The sequence below is a fragment of the Trachemys scripta genome, chromosome 1 (genome assembly GCF_013100865.1).
Source record: "Trachemys scripta elegans isolate TJP31775 chromosome 1, CAS_Tse_1.0, whole genome shotgun sequence".
In the NCBI taxonomy this organism is placed as follows: Eukaryota; Metazoa; Chordata; order Testudines; family Emydidae; genus Trachemys; species Trachemys scripta.
In genome coordinates this window covers 299,304,459-299,328,421 of record NC_048298.1, presented here as the reverse complement: position 1 = coordinate 299,328,421, position 23,963 = coordinate 299,304,459, and the positions used below count along the sequence as shown (strand labels likewise).

Here is a 23,963-nt window from a genome sequence, read left to right as displayed (position 1 = left end):
ATATTGAGCGCCTGCCGGTATGGTGACACATCACACACGGCTAGGCAACAGAATTCGGTTTCTAGGCAGCCATGGTAAGCCAAAGGGTATGCGGGATTGGCTTCTTCCACCTTCATAACATGTGGGAATGTTTTCAAACTGCATCGCCCTCCTTTCCCATAGCAAGCAATGACGGTTGGGTTTGCCGCTTAGAAGGAGGGGCTGCGGTTTTGGGGTGGATGTGCAGCACACCCCTCCCCCCACCAGGTGGCTATTCTCCAGGATGATTCCTTTTAGCCAAGCGCAAACAGCTCGGGGTCTGATGTGTCAGTGATCAGCAAACAGAGGGGATTACTGTTCCCTTACAAAACTTTCCCTATTTCAACCAGGTGACCATGAATGATATCACTCTCCTGAGGCTGACACAGAAAGATATAGACTGAATGTTGCATGAATGCGACCAAAACCCAGGACTATTCGCTGCCATGCTTTGTGCTGCAATGATTCCAGACCACTTGCTACTGGCTTGGTGTGGTAAAGTGTCCTACCATGGAGAAACAAATAAGGCAGCCCTCCCCAGAAACCTTCTGCAAAGGCTTTCAGAGTACCTCCAGAAGAGCTTCATGGAGATGTCTCTGGAGGATTCCCGCTCTACTCCCAGACACATTAACAGACTTTTCCAGTAGCTGTACTGGCCGCGAATGCATCCCAATTCTTCAGGGCAAATCAAACATTAAACACTATTGCTTTTAACCCCTGTAGTATAGTTATAAATGTGCATTCACCAGAGGTGCCTTCTCCTCCTTCAGAGTCCGGGAACCCGCCTTGGGAGGGTATTGGCTCCAGGGTGATGAAAAGGTCCTGGCTGCCAGGGAGAACAGATTCTTCACTTGCCTGCTGCACATTCTCCTCCTCCTCCTCATCCACAAAATCCTCCTCCATGTTGCGTGAGACTCCCCCCTTGTAGGTGTCCACGGACCCAGTGGGGTAGGCTCCCTCCCTAAAATGGCATGCAGCTGATCATAGAAGTGGCATGTCTGGGGTTCTGACCCAGAGCAACCGTTTGCCTCCTTTGTCTTGTAGTAGGCTTGCCAGAGCTCCTTAACTTTCACGCGGCACTGCTGGGTGTCTCTGGTGTAGCCTTTCTCCACCATGCCCTGTGCGATTTTGGCATATATCAGCATTTCTTCTTTTTGATCAGAGTTCTGCCTGCACAAATTCTTCTCCCCATACAGCAGTCAGATCCAGTGTCTTCCGTTCACTGCATGTTGGAGCTCGTTTGCGATTCTGGGATTCCATGATCACCTGTGCTACTGAGCTCGTCACGCTGACCAAACAGGAAATGAAATTCAAAAGTTCCCGGGACTTTTCCTGTGTACCTGGCTAGTGCATCGGAGTTGAAAGTGCTGTCCAGAGCGGTCACATTGGAGCACTCTGGGATGATAGCTCCTGGAGACCAATACCGTCAACTTGCACAACGCTGTGTCTGCACTACCCCAAATTCGACCCAAGAAGGTCGATTTTACTGCTACTTCCTTTGTCGGAAATAAGTACAGCAGTCGGTTTTAAATGCCCTTTAGGTTGATGGAACGGGGTTGGTTGTATAGCCGCATTGTTTATAAAATCGACCTAACGCAGCTAAATTCGACCTAACCTCGTAATGTAGACCAGCCCTAAGATCGGAAAGGAAAGACTGTAAAAAGTTGACAAAGCTAATATTGGGGTGTTTTTCTGCATTTATGTATGTAACTTCATGAATTTTTTCCTGAGAGACTCACTTCATGCTTTACTATGCTAATCGTATTTTGAAACAGCAGTTTCTTGTTTCTATTTGAGCCACCTACATCAATAATAGAATTTGTCAGCAAAGAGAACAGACTATTATAGTCTTTAAATACTTTTTCTATGCTAAGCAAAAAGGGAATTAAGGTGCAAATTTTTAATCCAAAATGGTCTCATCTATTTAATTAAAAACAAAGATATATGAAAAATGTTAACTAATAACACTTTGTTTAAACAACTAGAGATGATAAAAAGATGTATCTGATCTATGAACTGCAAAAGGTTTGAAATTGGAAAACTGATCTAAAGAGAGGTTCATAGAATCATAGAATATCAGGGTTGGAAGGGACCTCAGGAGGTCATCTAGTCCAACCCCCTGCTCAAAGCAGGACCAAATCCCAACTAAATCATCCCAGCCAGGGCTTTGTCAAGCCTGACCTTAAAAACCTCTAAGGAAGGAAATTCCACCTCCTCCCTAGGTAACCCATTCCAATGCTTTACCACCCTCCTAATGAAAAAGTGTTTCCTAATATCCAACCTAAACCACCCCCACTGCAATTTGAGACCATTACTCCTTGTTCTGTCATCAGATACTACTGAGAACAGTCTAGATCCATCCTCTTTGGAACCCCCTTTCAGGTAGTTGAAAGCAGCTATCAAATCCCCCCCTCATTCTTCTCTTCTGGAGACTAAACAATCCCAGTTCCCTCAGCCTCTCCTCATAAGTCATGTGCTCCATCCCCCTAATCATTTTTGTTGCCCTCCGCTGGACTCTTTCCAATTTTTCCACATCCTCCTTGTAGTGTGGGGCCCAAAACTGGACACAGTACTCCAGATGAGGCCTCACCAATGCTGAATAGAGGGGAATGATCACGTCCCTCGCTCTGCTGGCAATGCCCCTACTTATACAGCCCAAAATGCCGTTAGCCTTCTTGGCAACAAGGGCACACTCATATCCAGCTTAAGTGGCTGGAGAAGAACTAGGAACTCCTGATGTCCTATCCTCTGCTACAACCATTGTACAACATTTTGTCTAATGTACTACTGTGCTGTGGATCAGATTTTAACATTGCGTCCATCTCAGTCTGAGGCCAAAAAGGATCTGGGATAGTAGGGAGACAGCGTGCTCAGTGCTTCGGGGGGAAAACAATGCACATTCTCTAGTGATTCCTGTGGCTCAACCAGGAGAGATTTTGATGGATTATGGAGCCCCATGTCCAGTCCTCCCTGTCAAGAAAGATAATTGGCCCAAAACAAAGTCATAAGCACTTGAGTAGATAAGGATAGCGGATGAATGCACCCGTCCCCCCTTACCAGAAGAGCATAACACCATTCACTGAAAGGAATGCAAACAAGTAGGTGGGTGTGACATATAACATCTTCTAAGGTCTGTGTGGGAGCTGCTTTGTGTGTCAGTCAAAAGCACATACAATATGGACATCATTTCCTTTCTCTAGCACTGAAAACCCATTGCATTTCAGATTGCAGAATGTACTCTCTTAGGGAACAAGAGGTATGAAATTACCTTTTGAATACATATTGACCACATAGAATGAACTCAGGATGCAAATGGCGATTTTGCATTTAGCAGAACCTGCTGCTGCCAGCTTGCCCCTGTATTATAAAAATGTTTAAAACAAATGCCAAATTTAATCTACAAACAAATATTCATATTGGGTGAAATAGATTCTTGTGCAGAGGTTAAGGCCAAGGTCTTTACAGCACATAAATTCCACTTAGTCCCTCAAAGTGTGACATTACCTGGGCATAGAACTTGTGCTGGCCCTCTTTCCAAAGGTGAATTTCACCCATTAAGGATAAATCTGCAAAAAAAAAAAAAAAACCCATAGGGTTGAGAGTAATACTATAAGACTCAACTTCAGCAGTCTTAGCTGGTCAATATAACATCATGTGTGTTTTTAAATAGTGCTTTAGATGTGTTTTCTTCATATGATACATTGTTTAAATGGTTAGTTAAGTGTATCACATGTCATTGTTAATTTTAGATCTGAATTGATAAGGCCTTTTTTGTTCCTGAAAACTATGTAAATTAATGATGCAAAGTAATATTTACATTAACAAAAATGTGTGTCTGTACAAACATATTGTCCCTGACCAGTTCCTGTGGCTAAAATAAGATCAATCTACTACATTTTCAGTTTGTTTTTAAGCCTTGAATTAAATTTTCCTTGCCTGACAGTCTGTCACTGATCTGGAAGGGTTTTTCTTCAAAGAGCATAAAAGCTTCCTTTTGCCAACCTTGCTGCTATGTTCTTGACCTTATAAATTAAGTTCTTAACAATTTCTGTGTCTTTTTTAATATTATAATTATAGTTTTAAAACCAAACACATTTCCTTAAGAGTTATTCCAGTAGATGTCCACTGTGTAATTTTCTCTAAGGATGTGTGGTTTCTCACTGGCTCTTTGGCATGGAAAAAGGATACTATGTTGGTTTTGTCTCAAGGAATGTAAACTGTTTGTACTTGTGGCCAAAAGACCTTAGTTACAAAACAAAGGTTTTATCACCCATCCTGTATTATCTCTATCCTTAACATTTCTTTACTAAATGCCTTCAGCTTGAACTGTGTGCTAACACATATATTTGATATACATGGTTTGTTTATGCCGAACTGTATTAGCCAGTCTCATGTTCTTGGAGTGCTTGAAGTAGTTTCACTAATCTGTCAGTATAGTATGTACTTTTGGATAAATATAGACATGCAGCCACTCTGCAAGTTGTAGGTCATCATCATATGCTGAAGCTAAAAATTACCCCTTTGGTTATGGAAAGCCTGATCCGATCGGGAGGCCTGCTCTAACTTCAGCACTTGCCTATTTAAAAAAAAACAAAAACCCCACCAACAACAAAAAACCTAAAGTGAAAGTGTGAAACAGGATCATGAAACAAGTAATTTCTTTCTCGATTTTAGTAAGAAAACAGTTTTGAGAATTGGAACTTCTCAGTTATTTTCAGGCTCATGGATATTACAGTAGCATGTTGGAGAAAATTCAGTGTGATCAGTTTTATAAAGGAGCTTGGTAGGTATAAAAACATTGGGACTTTGTGTTTTAATGTGTCTCATTAGCCTGCATGGTGTTAGATTCAAAATTTGGCACTCTTAAGTTAAAGAAAATAATGTATTCTTTTTCCTGTTAAAGATAATGAGAAGTCACTAACAGTGTTTTGCTAAAGTTGTACCCACTCAGTTGCAAGTTTTTAACTTGCACATACTAGATTGATTTTTCTGTTGTTTTGCTTGATCTTTGAGTTTGAAGAAAAGTTTCTGTAATATAATGTACAAGAAGTACAGAGGACATGGCGTAATTTAGTTTTGTACTCCTCATTTTTTATCAGCTTACTGCATATGTATGTATTAAAACTACTGTGCTTTCTCAGAACTCTTACTATAGTAATTGTTTATCACATTAGAAAGGCAAATTATTTACAACATGAAAAGAATTAACAGTGATATAACATACATTTTAATGCAGTTATCCAGTTTTCAGTAATGGCATAGTGTCAGAAGGATATGTGGATATTTCATTGCAATGTCTATAATATTTCTTCTTTACATTTAAAGAAAATGCTATGCTGTTATAACCTGGTCTAAGTGAAAGTGTTCTATAGGGAAGGATTAATGTTTCTGGGTACCATTGGTTGCAGGTATGATAGAATTTAAGCAATAACTCAAGGTACCAAGCAAAACTGGTTGCTTAATGGGGGTGATTCTCTAGCACAATTAGACTAGAATTGCACTTGAAATGTTGGAGATATTTTTGGGATGATCTGATAAGGGTGATATCTTGTACAGATTTTCAGGGTCAGGTGTTTTCTGTGTGTGTGCATGTGTGCATCTGTGTGTGAAAAATAAAAACCAAAAAAACATATGTTAAACATTAAGTTTGCAAAGTTAAGCACTCAAAAGTTAGGAAATGTCAAAATTAAGGTTGCCCATGCAACCTACAATCACCCCCTGGTGTTCATGCTTTTTAATACAATATAAAAAGAAGAACAGGAGTACTTGTGGCACCTTAGAGACGGGCTATCTTGATTATCACTTCAAAAGTTGTTTTTTTTTCCCTCTTAATTAATTGGCCTCTCAGAGTTGGTAAGACAACTCCCACCTGTTTATGCTCTCTGTATGTGTGTATATATATCTCCTCAATATATGCATCCGAAGAAGTGGGCTGTAGTCCACGAAAGCTTATGCTCTAATAAATTTGTTAGTCTCTAAGGTGCCACAAGTACTCCTGTTCTTCTTTTTGCGGATACAGACTAACACGGCTGCTACTCTGAAACCTGTTAATACAATATGTGATCACATACTATTTTTTCCACAGGACTATACCCTATGCTGTGCATAGGATGGAGGGTGCTCACTGAATCCTAATTAAACATTTTGATTTATCCTTGTCATTTATTGTGTGTCCCTTTGCAGTATTTACTGCATATCATCCAAATCCTGTACCTACTACAGAATTAATTTCCCATGGGATTTTCTATGATGCTGTCATCATAGTATCTTAGTAGGATAGTATGTAGTCATGTAATTAATGACTATATCATCCTGCATAAGCGCAAGGGGATCACATTAAGGTTACACTGGCAACCTTAATTCTGGCATTTCCTAAATGTTGAGTGCTTGGCTTTGCAACCTTTATATTCTGTTAATCTATTTTTTTGTATGTAAGACAGTTTTTTCTTTGTATATATATAGATACTTCAAAACTTACTACATAGTGTACAGGGTACAAATATATTTCAGTGTTTCTTACAAATCAGAAGACAGATTTTTTAAAACTGGATGTTTGCATTTATTCAGCACTTCTGAAAATCAGGCCTCCTTAATTTAGGAACCTAAATATATTTTTAAGATGCTAACAGGCAACCACCTTTAAAAATTTTGACCATAGTAATTAGTAGTAAAAAATTCTTGCTCCATTTTGTGTGTCCTTCTGCAAGTGCAAAACTTGTCCCTACAATATATTCTTAAAGTATGTTTCTACAGTGAAAAGTAACTGTGCAGATCCACTCCCTTGTGTAAACAGTACCATCTGTTGACTGTAGTGACAAATGTAAGTTCTCACTTATTTTACTAAGATCCGCATTAGAGAGCCAACACTATGGGTTCCGTTCTGGCTCACAGATCAGCAGCAGAGTTGCCAATGAAGTTCCAATTGCCAGGTCACATTTTTTACTCTTTTATGCAAATATTTGACACAATATGCCACACAGATGCAACAAAAGGCAGAAATTGCATACAATAGTTGCACAGGTATAAATTAGGATAGAATTTGAGTTGTCAAATCTTCTTAGTGGTGGTGATCAGGGCTGGCTCCACGCACCAGTGCAGCAAGCAGGTGCTTGGGGTGGCCAACGGCAAGGGGCGGCACGTCCGGCTCTTCGGTGGCGGGTCCCACAGTCCCTCTCAGTGGGAAGGACCCGCTGCCAAATTGCCGCCAAATAATGAAGCGGCAGCGGTAGAGCTGCTGCTGATTGCGGCTTTTTTTTTTTTTTTCCCCGCCACCTGGGGCGGCAAAAACACTGGAGCCGGCCCTGGTGGTGATGTTGCCTTTCAGTCCTCAGATTGAATATGTGAACCTGGCAGTTAGAAAATGATCATTTTACTTGTAAACTAAACAAGTTTAATGTCAGAAATTGCCACAATAAACCTGGAACCCCAATGCTATTTTACATAATCTCTTTGCAGAAAAGAGCTTTACTAAAAGTGTTTCATCCATTGCTAAAGGACTCAAGTGACAGAGGTTCTATACGTATCTTGGGAGACACTTCCATCATCTAATAGATTTGATATTGAATATAAATTCTCCCTTTTTCAGTTGCATTCCATTATTCTTCATAATACCTCATAATACCATCAGAAATGATGATGGGAGAGGAATTTGTAGTTATACTCTTCGCTAATTGTTCTCTTCTTACTACACTATGAAGTTTGTTGTTGTTTAGAATAGCTGAGGTAAATGAGGCACTTCTTTTTTAGAAACAAATTTGTATCAAAAATGTAGAAGTGCTCTATTTATGATTTGTTATATACACAATATCACATTCCCAGCATAGCTTAATTATCATTATTATTATGTTTTAACAGTCAATAATCAATGTAAGCTTTATGGAAAGTTAAGCTAGATGGAGAAAATAATTGGCGATAGCTTTACTAGAGCTGTATGTGATCTCATATCTTGTTAATTAAGAGGCTTATTCCCACTGCACAGCAATATGGTTTGGATATTTGACACCTGTTAAGAGTAATGGCTATTCCGTCATACACAGAACAGTAAATTTACTTCGGTCTAGCATATACATTATATAATTGTCTTTTTAAAATGTTCTCTGTTCTGCAATGCAGTTTCCATCATTTTCAATGCAAAAATCTTGGGCCTAATTCTGCAAGGTTCTGAGCACAGCCTGCCAGGTCCAGTGCATCCTCAAATGCCATTGAAATTATTGGGAGTTGAAGATGCTTAGCACCTTGTAGAAACAGGATGTTAAGCAAATAAAATATCATCTATTTTTATGGTAAACTCAGATAGTTAATATTTGAAAATAACTTTCAGGAGAAGATACCAAATTTGTCCCAGAAGAGCATATGGTATAAAATGCTAAGAGCCAGATTCTAATCTTAGATGTGTGGTATCCATCACTGGGTATCTGAAAAATCTACCTCTGTACTTGCAGTTCTCATTTTTTTCTAACCTGGTAAGATGCACACAAAAGCGATGCATGTACTTTTTGGTGTTTTTCTCTTATGATTGTAGCAAGATTGGGAAGTATCAGCCTTGTACATTTTATCATTTTTTAATCTCTCTGCCCCCACAGCTGCTCAAAGGTATTCTGACACATGAATTGCAGCAAGAGTGGCAGATGATCTGCTCCATCAAGAGCTGCTCATAATACCACTTCTTATACCAACTGGAAAGTGAACAGCAGGAGATGCAGCTAGCATCACACCACAAGATCAAACATGTCACTTTTTCCGTATAGAGGACTAAGTCTCTTCTGGCATAAGTTTGGGAATTTAAGTTTAGGGTTCTCATGAATAGAAAAACAGTATTGGCATTTGCTTTTATTTCTCTTCAGGTTTGTTATAAGAAACAGAAGCAGAGCTAAATACAGTGCACATTGTCATCATGCTTATGAGGTTGATAAATAATGTTAATAAAACAACAGTGTTTTGTCCTTTCAGGTAAACTGATAAAATAATAGATGTTTAGTATCAGAGAAAATATTTGGGGCCTGACTCTTTTCGCATATGGTTTATACTGGTGAAACTCACTGGACTTACTCCTGATTTATAAGTGAGAGGAAAATCAGGTGCTCTATATTCTGTTTTTAACACACACAAAGAGTTATACTCCTGACGTCTGTGGGAGTTGAGCATTTTGAATAACAATAAAGAGAATAGTTGACAATTGAGCAATAGTGATCTTGTGTGGAAGATAAGGTGATGAGAAACTGGAGCGTTATTAAGAGTGCTGAGTGATGGCAAGTCTCATCATGTAAAAGACAGTACAGAGTGGAACATGAAAAGTAAACTGTACTCAGTCATAAGATATAAGATGTCATCTACAGTTTCTTGTGACAATCTAGATCATGTATAGACCACAGAACCTAGTATAAATTTTCACATTTTTGTTCAACAAGTGCACACTTTCAAAATTTATTTTTACATAGTATGTTGGCCTGATGATCATAGAATCATAGAACAGGAAGGGACTTTGAGAGGTCATCTAGTGCACTCAAAGCAGGACAAAGTATTATCTAATCTGTTGCTTTGTTTCACTGATAAGAAACTGGAATAGTCTTAGAAAACTAAAACATGCAGGTGTTGCCAAAAGTAAACATATTTCTTGTACATTTCAGCCTCTCCAGTTGGTAACGGATACATCAAACCACCAGTTCCACCTGTTTCTGGCACACAAAGGGAAAAGGGACCTCCAGCCATGTTGCCCATCAGTGTTGACCCAGACAGTAAACCAGGCGAATATGTCCTGAAGAGCTTATTTGTTAACTTTACGACTCAGGCTGAGCGCAAAATTCGCATCATCATGGCAGAGCCCTTGGTGAGTACAAAGGAAATCCTAAAAAGTTTATTGTTACATCAGTGTTGAGTTTATTATGAAATTTCTAGTCTGTTTCAGATTATGATATAAATTTCAATGAGGTTTCAAAATGTCAACAGTTCTCAAAAGCTAAAACATAAAAATCTGTAGTACAACAGCCTGTATTTTACTTCCATGATAATAGTAGGTTTGTCTTTTAAGAATTATTTCACTTGACCTAATATTATAATTCCTAATCTTCCAGATATGAGTAGCCCATATTATGCAACTAGCCTTCTGTACATTTAACCAGAAAGTGCATTTTATTTACCTTTTTATGATCTTGAATAGTCCAGTAATAGTTTTGCAGCACATATTTCAGCTGGAATAGGATCTCTTACAAATAATTAGGGACCTAGATTTCTAAGTAATTGGGAAACTTTTGTAGTGTCTTTATAACATTTTGTTATAGAACACTGTTTAGAATATTTAGAAAATCTTATTAGACCCTGTATCTTTAGGATTCTAGAGATTCCTAAAGGTAGGGAATCCAGATTGTCTTGGCTCTGATGAAAAGCTGTGTCTTTTTATTTAGATTTATGAGGATTTGTTGTACATAGAAATATTTCTTCCCTCTGTAATATTGTGCAGATGGAAGATGGAGATACCTTACGTAATTTTGTCAGAGGTAAAAGCCTGGGAAAGAATTTTAAGCACAGAATGGTAAAATGAAGCAAACTGTTTGGGGGAAGGACGACGATCCAGTTTACTTTTCTTTCCAGATCTCTCCAAATAAATCAGAGAGAGTAAAATAAAGGACTCAACCATGGTACAGGTCTGCTTGGGAAGAGGGAATGGCAGAGGCAGTTTGGTACCAAACAATCTTTACATTACCTGTAGTGAACACTTCTAAACATATAAAGACAAAATAATGCCATGAAATTGCTAGACAAGATAAGAGAAGCAACAACAAGATGGATTCTGAAGTTAAAAGGAGACTAGATACTGAGAAATACCTCTGTATTGAGGCCATTTATGTAGCCCTTGAACACTTGACCATGTGCTTTCATTTAATGTTACAGGAATAGACATAAGAACATAAGAATTACCATAGTGTGTCAGGACAATAGTCCATCTGTCTTCTGTCAGCAGCCAGTTCCAGATGCTTCAGAGGGAATGAACAGAACAAGGCAATTATTGAGTGATCCTTCCCCTCTTGTCCAGTCCAAGTTCTGGCAGTCAGAGGTTTAGGGTCACCCAGAGCATGGGGTTGTGTCTCTGGGATTGGCCTGCTAAACCCAGGGTTGTGAGTTCAATCCTTGAAGGGGCCATTTAGGGATCTGGGGCAAAAATCTGTCTGGGGACTGGTCCTGCTTTGAGCAGGGGGTTGGACTAGATGACCTCCTGAGGTCCCTTCCAACCCTGATAGTCTATGATTCTATGACCATGTTGGCTAATTGCCATTGATGGACCTGTCCTCCATGAACTTATCTAATTCTTTTTTTAACCCAGTTATACTTTTGGCTTTCACAATGTCCCCTGACAATGAGTTCCACAGGTTGACTGTCGTGTGAAGAAGTATTTCCAGGGATTTATATAGTGTCATTATGATATTTTCTGTCTCATTATCTATCCCTTTCCTAACATTCTGTTAGCATTTTTGGCTGCCACTGCACATTGAACAGAGGTTTTCAACATCAGTCAAAAAAGCTAAAATGCAGTGAAATAGAGACTTAATATAGTGTCTCTGTTTTTCCCCAGTTCACTTGTGTTAGGATTACTTGCGTTTGCAATGTGTTGATATGTTAATTTTTGTGTGTGAAGTGTATGTAAATGTTCATGATAATCTTATTTCTTATTGGTTATGTAAAATTTTACTTGTGCTGTGGAAAACTGAGTCTAGAGTTTAAGAATTTTGTGGTGAACTGGAGGTTTGCTCTCTTCTACAGTGTTTGTCCTGAAAATATTGTTTAATTATGAAATGCTAGCAGTATTTCAATTAAGATTTCATATCTAATTAGTAGCGATAAAGCATGTGGGGTATTGCTAGAAGAGGGTGATCAGGTGACACATATTTAAGCAGTCCTTTCTACAGACTCAACCCAGGTGGCCCTGAGGTAATACTTACAAGATGGAAGAAACTGGGGAAAATGGCAAAAAATATATTGGCATGCTGAGTGAGGGTTTATGCTCACCATTTCTTGCTTGGGTTTATAATCTAGGGTAGCTGTTGGATATCCAGCTGCTTCCGAGTAGTTTGCCAAGCATGCTTTTAACAATTGCACTTCATAAGAAGGTTGCCTCTTTTTTTTTTTTTTTTTAATGGGGAAGAGGTATGGACCTCATCAAGGCTGTCTGTGACTATGTCACCTCAAAAAGTACATTTACTGCATTGTTAAATAGAGGGTAGCGAGTGCCCTCTGTTCGTCCTCAGCAAACTTTTACAGAGGATTAAGAAGGCAGAGACACATGTTCAGTACCTCAGTCCACAGACCAAAAACGAGCTGATTCAACTTGTTGCCAGTAACATTCAAGAGGCCAACATAGCGCAGCTTAAAAAAGCAAAATATTATTCAGTTATTTTGGACTGTACTCCCGACGTGTCACATGAAGAACAGATGTCTGTGGTGTTACGCTTTGTTGAATGCAACGGTGAAGATGGTGTCAATATTCGTGAAGCGTTTATTGGTTTTCTTAATGTTCATGATACAACTGGCGAGGGCTTATTGGAAGCGTTTCTTGAAAAGGCAAACAACTTAGTAATAGACATTGCTGACATGAGAGGCCAAGCTTATGATAACGGCGCAAATATGAGAGGAAAGAATAAAGGAGTTCAAGCCCGCATGCTAGAAATAAATGACTGTGCCTTATATATACCATGTGGAGCTCACACTTGGAATCTTGTGATCTCAGACGCGGCAAAGTCATCGAAATATGCCGTTGACTTTTTCGGTCTGATTAACAGAATATACGTTATCTTTTCTTCTTCACCTTCACGTTGGGATATACTTCAAGAACATATGACAATATCTGTTAAAGGGTTATCAGACACTCGTTGGGAGTCAAGAATTGATGCTGTGAAGCCATTGCGTTATCACCTTGAAGAATTGTGCAATGCTTTGTCATCTTTGCGAGAATATGCGCTCGAAAAGAAAGATGGCAATACAGCAACAGAAGCCGGTGCGCTTTTAGACCATGTTACTACGTGGCCTTTTGTTCTGACTGTGTACACTTGGTACGATATACTATTTCACGCAATAAAACCAGCAAATTAATTCAGTCACCAAATATGTCAATTGACGTACTGCAGGCAGAAGTCGGTGCTACAAAGAAGTTTTTGGAAGACTATCGAAATACAGGATATATCTCTGTGGTCACAAATGCACGTGAAATAGCAGAGCATATGGGTATTGAGCAGGTGTTTCCAGAAACCAGGGTGCGACGTAAGAAGAGAATGTTTGATTACGAATGTGCTGATGATTCAAGTCGTCTTTCTGCCGAAGAAAAATTCAAATCACAGTTCTTTTTTGTTCTCACTGATCAGGCCATATCTTCTGTTTCGTCGTGATTTGACCAACTCGTGGAGTAGTATAAGTTGTTTGGATTTCTGTACAACGCTAACAGCCTGAAGCAGTGTCACAGAGAAAATGAAATGGAGAATCACAGCAAAAATTTTGAAAGAAAAATGGGAGACATTGATGCCAACAAACTCATAATGGAATTGAATCATTTTATTTATGTCATCGAGAAAGAGAGAGGACTTGTCATGGCAAACAATTTTTTAACGTACATATACAAGAACAGCCTTCAGAGATATATCCGACTCTTTGCATTTGCATCAGAATTCTTCTGACCACTCCAGTTACTGTCGCTGGTGCTGAAAGGAGCTTCAGCAGAATGAAACTGATCAAGAATATCCTGCGCTCAACCATGACAGATGACAGGCTTTCTGCGCTTGCAGTTATCTTAATCGAAAACAAGATTGCCAGATCTCTGGACTATGATGCATTGATTAACCAATTTGCGGAGAACAAGGCTCGAAAAAAGCGCTTTGCGTAAATACGGAATACATGTACACTGTAGGCCTATGTATACATAATATGAACCCTGTATATTGTATAAAATAAATACCGCATTCCAGTTTCTGCATTGTAAGGGGCCCCGCCCGGACATATGTTCGGAGGGGGCCACGTTCTTTGTTGCTACGGCCCTGTTAATAGGGCTACATCCTCACACCATTTGGAAGCTGCAGCTACTACAGACTATGGCACTTTGCCTATTAAATAGGATTTCACACAGAGTGCATTCTTTAAAGACGCCATCTATGCAGGCTTTTGACTCCTGAGGCTGTAAGCTCTCAGTGTGATGTGTGCTTAGGTCATGACTGCAGTGTTAATTTGACATATGAAGTCCTAAAGGTTTTGAGTCCTAGCTACTTGAGAAACTGCCTTTCTTTCTCTCTCTGATAAAGCAGCAGTTCTGATCATCTGAATATTTTGAGCTAAAGTGTCTCCTGGTTTAAATTGGAGTGGCCTGGGAGCAGGTCATTCTTCTTCGAGTGCTTGCTCATATCGATTCCAATTAGGTGTGCACGCGCTGCGTGCACGATCGTCGGAGAATTTTCTACCCTAGCAACACCCGGTGGGTCGGCTGTGGAGTGGCGCCTTCATGACGCTGGATATATACCCCAGCCGACCCAGCGCCCCCTCAGTTCCTTCTTACCGCCCGTGACGGTCGTTGGAACTGTGGAGCGCGGCATAGCTGTTCTCCACTCTCCCTAGCTTTACTCGTTAGTTATTCTAGATAGTTGTTGTTATATTCTTTAGATTAGTAGTTTGTTGTTAATAAATAGTTGTAAATAGTTAGCGGGGGTTAAGGGGGCTATTTGTCCCCACTTACTCCCGGCGCACAGCCGGGCTCATGCCCAAGGCTCCTGGCTTTAAGCCGTGTGCAGCCTGTGCTAAGCCTATGCCAACGGGAGACCCTCACGACTCTTGTCTGAAGTGCTTAGAGGAGTCTCACCAGACAGATATGTGTAAAATCTGTAAGGCTTTCAGACCCAGGACCAAAAAGGAGCGGGACTTCAGACTCAAGCAGCTCCTTATGGAGGCGGCACTTAGCCCAGATCCTCCTTCGGCACGCCAAGTCCCGGCACCGAGCGCCTCGGTGTGCAGCGCCCCAGCGGCACCCGCCGGTACTGCACCGCGAGCAGACACAGATAAAGCCTCACGGCACCGTCCTCCCTCGGCACTGCGTCCGCCACAAGCGCCTCGGCGCCATTCCCTGTCTCCGGGACATAAAAGACCCCGCAAGACTCAGGACGCCGCTGTCCTACAGTCACCGGCTCCCCCAGCACCGGTGGTAGAGCCGCGTTTGCCTTTGGAATGCCAGAGGGTGCAGACATCCTCAACACCGTTGACTCTGGCACCGGGGGTAGGGCCGTTGAGTCTGGTGCGGACTGGCTCACCGCCTCGTTCTGTGGTGGAGCCCTGTCTCCCTTCTACTCTGGAGACCTTCGCAACAGCGAAAGACCTCATCGCCCTCACGGAGCCGGCGCCGTTGCAGCCCGCGGCACCGCCTGCCCTTTGGACCGTGCAATCCAGGGGCAAGCCTGCCCTGGTACGGCCACCATCTACAAGCCTGGACTCGCAGCACCACTCCCGGTCTCGGAACAGGTCCCGACGCCGCTCGCAGTCCCAGCACCGATCTTCATCTCGGCACCGGTCGTACTCGCGGCCTAGGTTTTCTTTTTGGCACCAGTCTACGTCTCGGCACCGTCCTGAGCATCGGTACCGATTGGAGTCCAGACGCAGTTCTTGGCACCGAGTTTACAGGCGGTCTTCGTCATCCCGATCCAGATCTGGATCTCGGTACCGGCATGGCCATCGGCACCGCTCTCGATCCCGGTACTGCTCATCGGCACTGCGCAGAGACCGCTCGCCTGTGGACCGGCACCGATCAGCACCGTACCGGGCTGAGCCGATGCAACCACGCTTGGCACCGCCCTGGCCCTCAAGATCGGCGTCTCGCTCATCCGACGGGGCTTCCTGATCGGAGTACCCTGCTCAGGATCAGGCTGCCGATGACTTGGGTCATTGGCAGGAAGGGGCAGAGGACCCTACACAGGACCCTGCGCATTGGTCTTTCTGGACCCCGTGGGCGTATCACCAAGCGCAAGGGGCTCCACCAGCGGCCTCTTCACCAGAGCCACCATCTCCCGTCCTCCCCCAGGGGGCATGGAGGCTCCTGTGCCGACACCAGCACAGGCCCCAGACCCCAGGGCAGGAGATCCTTCACATCAGGGACCCTTAGAGCCGGGCCCTCATTTGGATCCCTTACTCCCTGAGGCATCCTCCTCATCTTCCCCGGATGAGGCGGTGGCGGGCACAACAGCTTCTGGCCCACCCCCAATAGATCTCCGTGCCCACCAAGACCTATTATGTAGGGTGGCACGCAACATGGACCTGCTGGCAGAGGAGATAGTGGAGGTACAAGACCCGGTGGTGAGCATCCTGTCGGCTGATGCCCCATCCCAGGTGGCATTACCGCTAATTCGTGCGATTCAGGCTAACGCCAATACCATATGGCAAACCCCTGCCTCCATCCCACCCACTGCCAGAGGTGTAGAGAGGAAGTACTTTGTCCCCTCCAAGTACCATGAGTACCTATATAAGCACCCTCCACCGTGTTCACTAGTCGTGTCCTCAGTGAACGCAAGAGAGCGCCATGGTCAGCAGGTGGCAGCGCCCAAATCGAAGGACACCAAATGCTTTGATTTGTTTGGGCGTAAAGTTTACTCAGCGGGGGGGGTCTGCAGCTCAGAGCCGCGAACCATCAGGTGCTCTTGAGCCGCTACAGTTACAACTCATGGAACTCCATGGGTAAATTCAAAGAGTTGGTTTCCCAGGACTCGAGAGAGGAGTTCGGGGCCTTAGTGGAGGAAGGTAAAAAGGTGGCTAGGACCTCCTTGCAGGCCTCCCTAGACATAGCGGACTCGGCCGCTAGAATACTAGCATCTGGAATAGCCATGCGACGCGGCTCCTGGCCCCAGGTTTCGGGGTTACCGCCAGAACTGCAGCAGACCCTGCAGGATCTGCCGTTCGAGGGACAGGGATTGTTCTCGGACAAAATGGACTCTCGTTTGCAGAGCCTCAAGGACTCCAGAACCATCATGTGCTCCCTGGGGATGCATGTCCCAGGACCCCAGCGCAGGCCCTTTAGGCCCCAGCCACAAAGGTTCTACCCTCCCCCTCGTCCGAGACAGGACTTCCCCAGAAGGTGGGGAAGAGGTGGTAGATGGAGGTTGACCGGCCCCCAACCGGGTCAGAACCAAGGCCCTCCTAGACCACCTTCAGGCCCTAGGCAAAATTTTTGAAGGTGCGCTCAAGGACGGCGTACTAGCCACTACCCAGGATCCATTTCCTTTATTTCAGGATCGCCTCTCCCGTTTCCACCGTGCTTGGTCCCTTATAACCTCAGACCGTTGGGTCCTTCGCACGGTGGAAAGGGGATACGCTCTCCAGTTTTCTTCGTCCCCCCCCACCCCCTCTCCCCGTCCCTCTTCAGGGACCCTTCTCACGAGCATTTCCTTATCCAGGAGGTTTTTGGGCTCCTCTCTATGGGGGCCATAGAGGAGGTTCCGTTGGAGTTAAGGGGCAGGGGGTTTTACTCCCGCTACTTCCTGATCCCCAAAGCAAAAGGGGGTCTGCGACCCATTTTAGATTTACGCGGATTCAACAAATTCATAGTAAAGTTGAAGTTCCACATGGTCTCCTTGGGGACCATCATCCCTTCCCTGGATCCTGGGGACTGGTACGCCGCCCTCGACATGAAGGACACATATTTTCATATAGCAATCTACTCCCCACACAGGCGCTTCCTGCGGTTTGTAGTAAACAAGGTGCACTACCAATTTGCCGTCCTTCCCTTCGGCTTGTCTGCGGCTCCGAGAGTCTTCACCAAATGTATGGCTGTCGTGGCAGCATACCTTTGTCATCAAAGGATACAGGTGTTCCCGTATCTAGACGACTGGCTGGTGTGCGGCCGCACCAGAGAGCAGGTTCATGTTCACGTTCAGATAATACTACGAACATTCCGCGAGTTAGGCATTCTGCTCAACGAAGAAAAGTCCACTCTGGAGCCAGCCCAGAGAATAGAGTTTATCGGGGCAGTCTTAGACTCCACACTCGCCAGAGCTCTTCTACCAGACACTCGGTTCCACGCCATCACAAACATCATCCATGGACTCCGGGTCTTCCCGATCACCACGATAAGGACGTGTTTCGGCCTGTTGGGACACATGGCCTCTTGCACTTACGTAACCAGGCATGCCAGACTTCGGCTTTGCCCACTTCAGGCCTGGGTATCATTGGTGTCCCGTCCTTATCTGGGCAACCTGAGCATGGTGGTCATGGTTCCGAACCCGGTTTTGACCTCTTTCAACTGGTGGCTGGATCACAAGGCGGTTTGCGCAGGAGTGACATTCCACGCCCCACAACCCTCCCTGCACCTGGTCACAGACGCTTCATCTCTAGGTTGGGGCGCTCAGGGAACACCATACCCAGGGCCTGTGGACCGCATCCCAACTGGCTCTGCACATCAATGTTCGAGAGCTGATGACGGTGCGCCTAGTCTGTCAGGCGTTTCTTGGTCTCCTACATGGCCGTTGCGTGTCAGTCCTCACAGACAACACCACGGCCATGTACTACATAAACAAGCAAGGAGAAGCCCGGTCGTCTCTCCTATGCCAAGAGGCCATTTGCCTGTGGGAGTTCTGCGTTGCCCACTCGATACATCTCATGGCATCGTTCCTCCCTGGAGTCCAGAACACTCTAGTGGACAGTCTCAGCAGATCCTTCCAGACACACGAGTGGTCGATTCGCCCAGATATCATCCATTCTATCTTCCAGAGGTGGGGATTTCCCCAGGTCGACCTATTCGCTTCACGAGCCAACAGGAAGTGCCATGTGTTCTGCTCCCTCCAAGGGCGATCTCCGGGCTCCCTGTTGGACGCTTTCCTCCTATCATGGAGATACCAGCTGTTCTATGCTTTCCCTCCATTCCCACTGGTCCACAGGGTACTGCTCAAGCTACGCAGAGACAAGGCATGTATGATTCTAGACGCTCCAGCTTGGCCAAGACAGCACTGGTACACCATGCTTCTGGAGCTATCGGTACAAACTCCGATCACGCTTCCCTTGTGCCCAGACTTGATCTCTCAGGACCATGGCCGACTCTGTCACCCTGACCTGCAATCACTCCACCTTACGGCGTGGATGCTCCATGGCTGAATCGGGCAGAGCTGCGATGCTCACATCCTGTGCAACAGATTCTGCTGGGAAGTAGGAAGCCCTCTACACAGACCACTTACTTAGCCAAGTGGAAGCGTTTCTCCTGTTGGTGTGAGCAGCGAGCCACACCCCCCTTGCAGGCGTCAATTCCACTTATACTTGAATATCTCCTATCCCTAAAACAGCAGGGCTTGGCGATATCTTCGGCCAGGGTTCAGCTGGCCGCTATATCGCCGTTCCACCCGGGAGAACACACTTCCTCGGTCTTCTCTAACCCAATGGTCGTCAGATTCCTCAAGGGCTTAGACCGTCTATACCCATAGCAACGTCAACCGGTTCCGGCGTGGGATCTTAACCTGGTTCTCTCCAAGCTCACAGAGCCCCCGTTCGAGCCATTGGCTACCTGCTCACTCCTTTACCTATCTTGGAAGACAGCCCTCCTTGTAGCCATCACTTTAGCAAGGCGTGTTTCTGAAATCAGGGCGCTCACGTCTGAGCCTCCATACACAGTCTTCCATAAAGACAAGATGCAGCTTCGCCCCCACCCTGCCTTTCTTCCCAAGGTGGTATCAGCTTTTCATGTGAACCAGGATATATTTCTCCCGGTCTTCCATCCTAAGCCACACGCCAAGACCAGCGTATGCACTCCTTGGACGTACGCAGGGCCCTTGCTTTCTATATTGAGCGTACGAAGCCGTTTAGGAAGACGATGCAACTCTTTGTTACAGTGGCCGACCGGATGAATTTAACTCCAGGTTCGATCCTGCCCACCGATGACCGGGATCTGTCGGTGTTACATAGCAACACAGCTGGCAATCACATGGGCCTCAAATGCTTTGGTGGATATAAACTAAATATATAATCCAAACACTTTAATGCCAGAAATTGATCCAGTTGGCACTTGATTTGCAAAGAGACCACATCCCTTTGGGATTTACTATGATGAATATTATGAATAAATAGCAACATTTTTTTTTTTCTGAATTAGCCTTCTTAAGTTTATTGTAGGGAGCGATTTGCAAATGAACCTATCTTAGAAGCACAAGTCCTATTTATCCATTTGTATTGGTCCTTATTTAGATAATAGCTTTTTTCTCTATTTTATCTTGAAGAATATCTCAGATATGAGCTCTGAAATAAAGACAGGGGTAAAATTAAAGATATATTGATAAGGTTTTTCCCAGATATTTTTCTTTGTACATAAAGAGGTGTGAATGGGAGAGACTTTTTTTATTATTTTATTTTTGTTTGTATATATTTTTCTGTCACTGTTTTCCCCATTTCTGTTTGTATCCGTCTGCTGCCTTTTGTCATATATATAAGGCCTTAGTTTGTAGAGGGGAGAGTCTGTACTCTGCCTAGGGAGTTGTGGGGGGTTCCTAAGGTGACTTTAAGTCACATTTGCATCCTCCTAATTCTGAACTGCTCCAGGTGCTGCAGAGGTCCAAGCATAGCTTAGACACTCCTGGAGGGCTGCCTATGTGACAGTAGCCTCTCCCCAGTTTACAGGGGCACCTGTAGTGCCCAAAATCTCCATGGCACATAGCACTGCATCTCTGGCTCTTGGCATTTGCAACAAACCCCTCCCAGTCCCACCCCAGCATGACTTTTACAGTGAGTTTGTGTGGGGTCCTCAGAAGACAGTAGGCTGTCTTCCTCGGCTCCTGTGTCAAAAGAATTCTCCTCTAGTTAGACCCAGTCATAGGGGCTGGAGCTGGGGTGAAAATCTCATCCTAGATTCTTACAAATATGAATCATCTTTTTGTTATATATGTGTCTAGCACAATGGGGTCCTGACTCTAAGGCTTGGAGGTGCTACTGTGGTACAAAAATTAATAATAATTTTGTTTTACAGTAGCACTTGGGCTTTCCCAATCTCAGTAAAGACCCCCTTTGTGCTCGGTGTTGTACAAATAGGAATTAAAATCCAGCCCCAACCTCAAATATCTTACAGTCTAGATTTACCAGAAGACGACTCACGGTTCATGGGCTGTTCCATTTGGCCACACTATTCTCTCTTGGAGGCAGGGCCAGCAATTACGTTGATCTGGGAAGAGGCATGACAGGAAGATTACATTGAGACTGAAGCTTTGTAGGCCTAATAACAAGAGTGAACAACAACCCCGTTGTTCTAACCCATTCATATCCCAAAGCAGCCCCCTCTCCCACTGTTGACACAGGTTTTGTACTGCCATTGGGTTGTCCCTTGCCTTGCATGTATGTATAACGCCAACATACCCCGATTGTCGGTGGGCGGGATTGAATCTGGAACCTCTAGAGTTAAATGCATGAGTCTCTACTGCATGAGCTAAAAACCACACTACTCTTAGCCAAGACTGTAGCAGACTCATCAATCTCTAGCTGGGCGAGGTGCCACCAGAGGGAGACAGAGTGCCCCACCAACTAGGCATGGGTTACATACTTCCCCTAGCTGAGGAAGGTGCCCTGAGCTTCAGAGACTTCCCAGTTGATATCCCGGATGAGCCCCCCTTGTAACACCGATAGAGCCTGGTCACCGGCGGATGGAATTGAACCCGGGACTTCTGAAGCTTAGTGTATGAGCATCTACGGCATGAGCTAAAAGCCATGTGGCTGTAGCAGACTCATCAATCTCTAGGTGGGCTAGGTGCCTCTAGAGGGAGACAGAGTGCCCCACCAAGCAGGCATGGGTTACATATGCACACTATCCTTCCATGGTAGTTAATGTCACAAACGTGCATATGCTGCATAAGGTGTCATCTTTGAGTAGAATGTGCTAGATGCATTAGCATGTTCCTGGATTCCTCCACCTGGTGTCTGAGCACATCCTTTGTCCCACAGGCACCAAAACGTGTGCTTTGATACTGAACAGGGACTTCTATTATTTATGTGGTGAATGGTGGGGTATAGAATATGTTGTTGTTGTTATTTATTAGTTGTGTTAAGGTAGGGCCTAGCGGGCTCAATCAGAATTGAGTTCCCATTATGATAGGCTCTGTAGAAATGCAGAGTATGAGACAGTCCCTGTCCCAAAGAGCTCAGAATCTAAATGAACAAGACAGAGAAAATTTAATAAACTGACAACATACATATAAATTTTGGATTTACCCAGAACCTCAGATGTTCACACGAGGCTCCCATTGAACTCAATGGAACTGCAAACACATGCTAGGGCAGAATAGTTTATACTATATTGGAAACACTACTGTCTGAAGTATCCAGTGAACTAGATACTAACCACTGATGCCATAGGTGGGGAAAGAAGGCATAGGCTGCCCCGTCCCCATCACAAAAGTAGCAGGGTAGTTTATTTATTTAGTGCTCAAGACAGCACTGGGTGGTCGACCCTACCACAAATCACAGTGATCTGACAACTGGGGTGGAAGGGGCTTATCGATATGCTGCCATCAGCAGCAAACAGTGGAAGGGGATACACAGTAGTGTTTCTTTTTAGAACAGTGGCACAGTGCACTCCACAGTGCTTCCCTTAGTTACCCCATAAAATCTGGGGCAGCAGAACTCCAGCAGTAGAGGATACAAGGGGCAGTGCCATTTCTCTGTCTTTCTACACTGACCATAGCAAGATTCAGCTTCAGCCAATTATGTTTTGACTTTTTGACCACTGAAGCAGGCTTTGATCATCATGAGGACAATCTTCCTATTCAATATGTTTTATAGACACAAAGCAAATGTAGAAATATCCATCGTTAAGACCTTAGCAAGACTTGACACCTTTTGTTTTTAGGTGTTGATCTTTCTTTGTGCTTTAACTAGAAAGGATTTTGTTTAGAATTGCGGGGCATCCTCTTTACCTTGTTTTGATCCGCAAAGTTTAACAGGGTTCTTAATAAATACATTACATTCACAAACACATGGCTAATTATTTAGTCATTTATATATAATATAAATGGCTTTAAAATATTGAAGTGTTGTATGAATCTAAGTCAAATATATTTGACAGCAGCATTAATTTTAAAAAATGCTTTCCAGTTTATAAAATCATATTCAGTTAAGTGTATGATAGAACTTTTCTTACTGGCAATTTTCTCTAATAATTTATTGTTTTTAAACAGTTATTGAACCTCCCCTGTAATGAACTTTAACCATATTTCCTGGACACCGTTTTTTCCAGTTGATTGCACTTATATGTATATTTGTGATTGTTTATTTTGAAATCCTTTTCTTTGCATCGCTTCACATCCAAAACCGTAATTTGGCACTTTGTGTTCATTACCTTGATCATTTTTCCTGCACTGGTAGTCTTATAATTAGTTTAGAATTAGGGAGGCAGGGAGGTCATTTTGCTCTTTCAAATTATAAAATGTATTATCTCAAGTAACATACAAAGAATAGAAACGGCATAAAAAATTAATTTTCATCTTTATGCCTGTTGATCACTTTGGGTGATAATTTATTCTGTATTACTCCATATTTACATATCTGTTTTTATTCTCAGCATTAGCAGGCCTGTCTTCAAACTGCTTTCTACAGTATTTGTGTAGTTGTAGACAATGAAGAAGTGTAATAAATTAATGCATTGACAGTGGTTAGCTAACCATTAATTTAGCTGCTTGTGAACTTCCATTTTGCTTTTCTACAGCAATCCTTCTGAAGCGAGTCTCTTATAGGACTTCAAATTCAAGAACTCTGTCTTGACACTGAACGCAGAAGGGAGTCTGAGTCCCTTGACAACTAGGGCTGGTAGGGTATCCAGGCATTCTGCCAATAAAAAGCTGACAGCATAAATGTATAAGGCCTTTGAAATGAAAAACTGATAGTGCTGGTGCGACTAACTGTAATTCTGATTAAACAATTTATTTCTTTATTTGTATTACAGTAATGCCTGGAGGCCCCAGTCAGGAATTAGGGGG

The 23,963-nt window shown here is 43.5% G+C and overlaps 1 protein-coding gene across 1 annotated transcript in view; it reads left to right on the top strand.

Annotated features, from left to right (window-relative positions):
* Nucleotides 1–23,963, top strand: part of FRY (FRY microtubule binding protein) — a 305,106-nt gene that overhangs the window by 41,643 nt on the left and 239,500 nt on the right. Inside the window, exon 2 of the mRNA XM_034778453.1 lies at nucleotides 9,645–9,844. Coding sequence (XP_034634344.1) covers nucleotides 9,645–9,844 — 200 coding nt within the window. The remainder of the gene's footprint in view (nucleotides 1–9,644; nucleotides 9,845–23,963) is intronic.